The sequence below is a fragment of the Propithecus coquereli genome, unplaced genomic scaffold, assembly GCF_000956105.1.
Source record: "Propithecus coquereli isolate 6110/MARCELLA unplaced genomic scaffold, Pcoq_1.0 Scaffold137, whole genome shotgun sequence".
NCBI classification, from domain to species: Eukaryota; Metazoa; Chordata; class Mammalia; order Primates; family Indriidae; genus Propithecus; species Propithecus coquereli.
In genome coordinates, this window is record NW_012137969.1 from 3,517,928 (window position 1) to 3,524,128 (window position 6,201).

The window sequence follows — 6,201 nt, forward strand, 5'->3', positions numbered from 1 at the left end:
TTTAACATTGAGGTTTTTTTCTCAGTTTTTACATTTTACATTTATATATTTTTTCTTTCACTAAAAACTTGATTTCTAACAACATTAATATGTTTATTTTCTTTATCCTACAATATACATTTAAAAATTTTTTAAGTGTAACACTAGTATTACTTATGATAATAAGTCTATCCAGGCATCCTTGGAATAAAAAGAAAAAATAATTCTAAGTGAAGTAAACAGTTTTGTGTAGATATTTTTGCACTTAATATATATCTCAAATAGGCAAAACAGTTTTAGACCATACCAGGCCATAGATTGGTGATGCTGGTCAGTTCTGGAAATTTCGTAGCTATTCTCACCCCAAGCAATCCCTTTGCCCGTTCTCCTTCTCCTCTCTTCTGTAATCTTCCTCTCCTCCCCTGTCGTCCATATCTCAGCTGCACCTCTTTGTCTCTGAGATGCATTCCTGATGATTTCTTCAGAGATGTCTTCTAGCTCACCAATTCTCTTTTCAGTAGGGTGTGATCTGCTTTTAACCCATCCACCATGGTCTTTATTTTAGTTAGTGTATTTTAGTTTTTAATTCTCTTGGTCATTTTTCTACAAAGTGTTTTACTCTTTGTATTTTTAATCCTTTTATTTATTTAAACACAATAAACATAGTTTCTTTGTGTGGTCTTCCTGGCGTTTGAAGTTCTTGGGAATCTTATTCTGTTGTTTCTGCTGGCTCCCATGGTGCCATGTTTTCTTATGTATTTTGTAAATTTGTTTTTTATTTTGTTTTTCTTTTCTTTTTGGAGACAGAGTCTTGCTCTGTCACCCAGGCTGGAAGTGCAGTAGCATGATCATAGCTCACTGCATGCTCAATCTCCTAAACTCAAGTGATCCTCCCACTTCTCAGCCTCCTGAGTAGCTGCAACTACATGTGCATACCACCATACCCAACTAATTTTTTAAAATTTTTGTGAAAACAGAGTCTCGTTATGTTTCCCAGGCTGATCTTGAGTTCCTTGGCCTCAAACATTCCTCCCACTTCGTCCTCCCACAGTGTTAGGATTACAGGCATGAGCCACTGCGTCTGGCCATATTTTGTAAATTTGATGCTAAGCTCCCGTCTTGAGATCTTGATAGAATTGGTTTCTTCAAAGAGGATTTGCTTTTGCTTTTGTCAGGCGCCATGGGGCAGTGTCTGTCTAAGATTACTTTAGATTCCTGTCTTGAAGTTTTTGGATAACCCGAAACTTATTCAGCATTTTTTATTTTTCAATAGGGGATTCTGCCTGGCTACTTAATCTTCCATACTACTGGAAAAGGAAGCAGTTTTGTTGCTTTACTTGCCAGTTATTCTCTCTTCTCAAACCTATCTCCATACTCCTTATTGTATATGTTTTTAAATCTGGTTCTTGTAGACTATACTACACATACAGAAAACTATAAAATAAAGATTCATAGCCCAATAACTTATTAGAAAGCAAAAATATAACCACAACCCAGAAATCTTCAAGAAGTAGAACATTGCTACCATCCTTGAACACTACATAGGGGTCTTATAGTCTGTAGTCTTTCGTGTCTGGCTTCTTTCACTCAGCATTATGTTCATGAGGTTCAGTCATGTTGTGTATAACCACAGTTCATGTATCTTCATTGCTAGGTAGTATTCCATTTATATCAAAATACTACAATTAAATTTTTGCTTCTACCTTTTTTTTTTTTTTTTTTTTTAAGAGATGGGACCTTGCTTTTGCCCAGGCTGGAGTGCAGTGGCTATTCACAGGCGTGACCATAACGCACTACAGCCCCAAACTCTGGGGCTCAAGTGATCCTCCAATCTCTGCCTCCTGAGTAGCTGGGACTACAGGCCCACACCACTGTGCCTGGCTGCCCTCCACTTTCAGTAGGCGTATGAGTTGGTTCTTTTTTTTTTTTTTTTTGAGACAGAGTCTCACTGTGTTGCCCGGGCTAGAGGGCCATGGCATCATCCTAGCTCACAGCAACCTCAAACTCCTGGGCTCAAGCGATCCTACTGCCTCAGCCTCCCGAGTAGCTGGGACTACAGGCATGCGCCACCATGCCCGGCTAATTTTTTCCATATATTTTTAGTTGTCCGATTAATTTCTTTCTATTTTTAGTAGAGACGGGGTCTCGCTCTTGATGAGTTGGTTCTTCTTTGTGGCTATCTCAGATAATGCAGCTGTGGACATTGACAATGCAAGTCTCTTGAGCCTCTACTCTGTCTCAGGTCCTGGCTTCAACCAACTTATTGGCTTACTGCTTGCTATCTTCTAGCAGAATTATTTATTGTTATTTGGGTTTTTGTTTTGTTTTGTTTTAGTCTTGTTTCTCATTTTTTTGGGGAGAATTGGCCTCCCATTACTAGAACTGAAAGTACTACCTTAAGCTTTTAAATATTTTCTTTTTGGGAGTCTAATGGCATGATAATAAGTACATTTTTTTAATTACTAAACTTTATTTTTTATTTTATTTATTTTTTTTGAGGCAGAGTCTCTGTTGCCCAGGCTAGAGTGCAGTGGTGTCATCATAGCTCGGTGCAGCCTCAAACTTCTGGGCTCAAGCGATCATCCTGCCTCAGCCTTCTCAGTAGCTAGGACTACAGATGTGTACCTCACTCAGCTAATTTTTTTTTATCTTTTATAGAGAGTCTTGCTGTTGTCCAGACTAATCTCAAACTCCTGCCCTCAAGTGATCCTCCTGAAGTTGCATTTCTTTGGTAGTTGGCTGTGATTTTCATATACTTGTTTAATAATTGTATTTCTGTCCTGTGTGAATTGTTTACTACTCTCAAAATTCCTTTTTCTTCCTTTTTCTTTTTTTTTTGGTTAATATTTTCCCGGTTATGAAATGCAATACTTGTTTGTTCATTACAAGAAATATAAATGATAGAGAAAAGTATAAACTTTGCACATTTGGAGAATAGCGATTTCAATATCAAATACCATGTTTCAGTATTTTTTAACAATTTATAGCAAATATTAAAGTAACTCCATAGAAATTTAGTATACTATAGTATTTCCTTCTCCTTCTACAAATGAACATACTGATTTTTTAAAAATATATTCAATATTGTCCATGAAATATCAGTAAAATATAGTCAAATTAACAGATTCCGTTACAATTCTATTCTTTTACTTCCTGAGTCTCATATCTGTCCTTATTTTTAGAGACCTACCTACCGACCCTCTGCTTTTTGTGTCACTCAGAAACAAACATTGATCCTTAAACACGAAAAATTCTTGTGAAATCCAAAAGACCAGGGAGTATACAGTGATTGTGTTGAGTCTTTTCAAACCAGAGTCTGGTTTTCCTACTTCTTTCCTTTCTGTTAGTACCTGGGCTCCTGGGATAGTGTTAATTTCACAGCTAAGCTAAAATGTCCGTGTAGACCCAAAATGAGGCCTAAAGCCGAGTTGAGCAGGCTGGGATTTTGTTGTAGCTGACTCTCAGTCACTTTATGTGCATCTTTAAATGGTCTTTAGATAGAACCATCTGGCCACTTTAAGCAGGAGGACAACCTGTTCACTAGACAACCTCACATGGCCAGCAGTTTACTCTTTGGCTGGTTAACTAAGACTTTTCAGTCACATGTGGTGCAACTTCAGTTGGATGAAGGCAGCAACAACTATCTAAGGACCAAAAGTAGAATATAAGCCTGGCTTACTTAGCAGGAGTGCTTTCTCTAGGTCATCAGCATGTCAGGTCAGCTCGAGCATGAGATAATATAAAGAGGTGAGCAGATTTGAGTCTGACAAGCTTCCCCACTTGCTTTGCCCCAGGGTGCAAGTATTAGTGGAGGGGCTACAGCTTGTTTCTGAAGAAGGGAAACCTTATCCTTCATTATATGTGCCACTGAATGTCACTTAACCTCCAGGAACATTGTGTTGGTGAGAGTAGAGAAGGGATTAAACTAGAAATGAATTTTGACAGTTCAGAGTGAGAGCTTCTGATTTCTGCTTTGTGGAACTCCACATCTTGCAGCATTTCAGTATGTAAAGTTCTTAATATTGTTGAAAACATAAAATGAATTGGAAAGAGAAGAACCTCTAAAATATGTTTGTTTTCTCAAGAAATTGTACCTGCTGTTTTACCTCTATATCATACAGAGGTGTAGTTATGTATCATGTACTTGAGAAAATATATAAAAATAGACAATTTTAAAGGATAAATACAGGTACAATTCCATTTCTGGCCTGTGGCTATGCACGGTATGCATGTGCAAGGAGTTGTTTGGAACTCCAGGCTTTTCCCCACAGATGGAGGGTCTTTATTGGTGGTGAATTCTCAGGTCAGCCTTCAAAGGTCTGCACAACCTACAGTGCACACTGATAAATTCTAGGACAAAGAATTGCCATCAATGACAATGATTTTAAAGGAAAATGTGCTCAGCATTCTTGTCTCTCCCTTCGCTACACTGTAGTATAGGAAGAGGATTTTGCTTTCTTTTTTTTCTGACCTCTGGCCCTGTGTTGCCTAGACTGGGTAGGCTGCAGTGATAAGGAAGAGGGGAACTTGGAGATGAGAAGCATACAGGGCCCCTGAAAGTGAAAGTGAAGAAAAAGGTATTGAGATGTCAGGATGAGGGAGAGGGCTTTGTGAAAGGGCCATGCCTGAGGGCCCAGGGGGCAGAATAATCATACCCTTCCATTTTCCAGTCCCCAAACACTAGCACCTACATGAGAAAAGGAGCTGGAGCTGGGTACCTCCTCTCTCTTCTTCCTGCTAGACCTGTCTCACTATTATTATAAGCCACACTGTTGACATTGGGCAAGAGAACTGGGAAGAAGGAAGATGAGTGAGAATTATGGGTGGGGCATCCAGGGGCAGGTGGGGTCATCCTAAGAATCTACAGGAGCAAGGGAAAGAAGTAGGGGTCAGAAGAGGAGAAGCCCTCATTGCCCTCTGAGCAAAGAAACTTTCTTGCTACAGCGTTTGCCTAGGGCTATGCCCTGGCCATACTGTCCTCAATACTGTGCAGTCATCCCAAGTTTGTCATCTGATTTCATTATGCTAATAGGGTGAAGAACCTGGATTGTTAACATTCGTTAAGCCTGGGCGGTAATGCCTCCTCTCTATATCCTTACTTCTGAAGTATTATAGTAATAATAGACAAGGCGAATGGGTTTGATAGAGTGAGTCTGTTCATATAAAAACATGGTCAGTTCATCAGTCTTCCAGTTAGCTAAATAAACTGAGCATAACTCAGATGGCTCTTAAAGATTTATATTACCATAGAGATTTGTGTTACTATAGGATTAGGAAAAGTATTGTATTTCATTTATTTATTAAGTCTCTTAGAAATTATTTTTAATTGTAAATGTGAATATGCACACTTTCCCACTTCTTGTTTATTCATGGTTTTCTTGACAAACAATAGCTACTTTTCTTACAAATTCTCCAGTTCCATACAGTTTAACCTATAATAATTTCAGTGAATTTATTGCATCGACACCCAACTAATAGAGAAACTTTAGAGGAGTTTGCATTCATCAGTTTATTCATTGCTTTTTAAACTTTTTACCTTTCACAAAGATAGAAATTCAGTGTAATTGGTTTTTGTTTATTTATTTGTTTAGTTTTTCTGGCTGCAGACATCTTAATTCCTTGATAGGCCAGTGGTAATGTACAACTAGGGACTTTATTTTTCAGACATTACATTTGAAGCAGTAGGCAGATGTGGGATATGGAAGCAGTGTGAATGTGACATCATTTGTTTTTGCAGACTTTGTAATTTTCTTCTGGAAAATCCAGATTATCCAAAGAGAGAAGATAGAATCATTACAAACCCCAGTAGCAGCCTGCTGGCCGGCCAGGACGAGACCGAGGCAAGTGTTGTGCTCCTGTTCTGCAGCCTCCACCTGGAAATTCTCTGCTTTATGGGTCATTTTTATGGGGAAAAAAAAGTGCTTTTTTTGGAACACTTTGTTGAGGGGAGTGCAAAGATATCTATTTGCAAATCAGGACACAATTTTAAAGACTAGCAGGGGAAAATAGGATTTCAGAATATATCTCTACTTTAGTGGGATCTCCCAGACTGAGCTACTTTGGATTCTGTATTTAACTCCTGTCATCATAAACCTTATCTTCCCTTTCCCACAAAGAATTAAACAAATCCGGCCGGGCGCGGTGGCTCACGCCTGTAATCCTAGCTCTCTGGGAGGCCGAGGCGGGCAGATTGTTTGAGCTCAGGAGTTCGAAACCAGCCTG

The 6,201-nt window shown here is 38.8% G+C and overlaps 1 protein-coding gene across 1 annotated transcript in view; it reads left to right on the forward strand.

Annotated features, from left to right (window-relative positions):
- RNF216 (ring finger protein 216) overlaps positions 1–6,201 on the forward strand; it is a 155,272-nt gene that overhangs the window by 39,952 nt on the left and 109,119 nt on the right. The window contains exon 6 of the mRNA XM_012638905.1: positions 5,717–5,819. Within this exon, the coding sequence (XP_012494359.1) occupies positions 5,717–5,819 (103 nt within the window). The remainder of the gene's footprint in view (positions 1–5,716; positions 5,820–6,201) is intronic.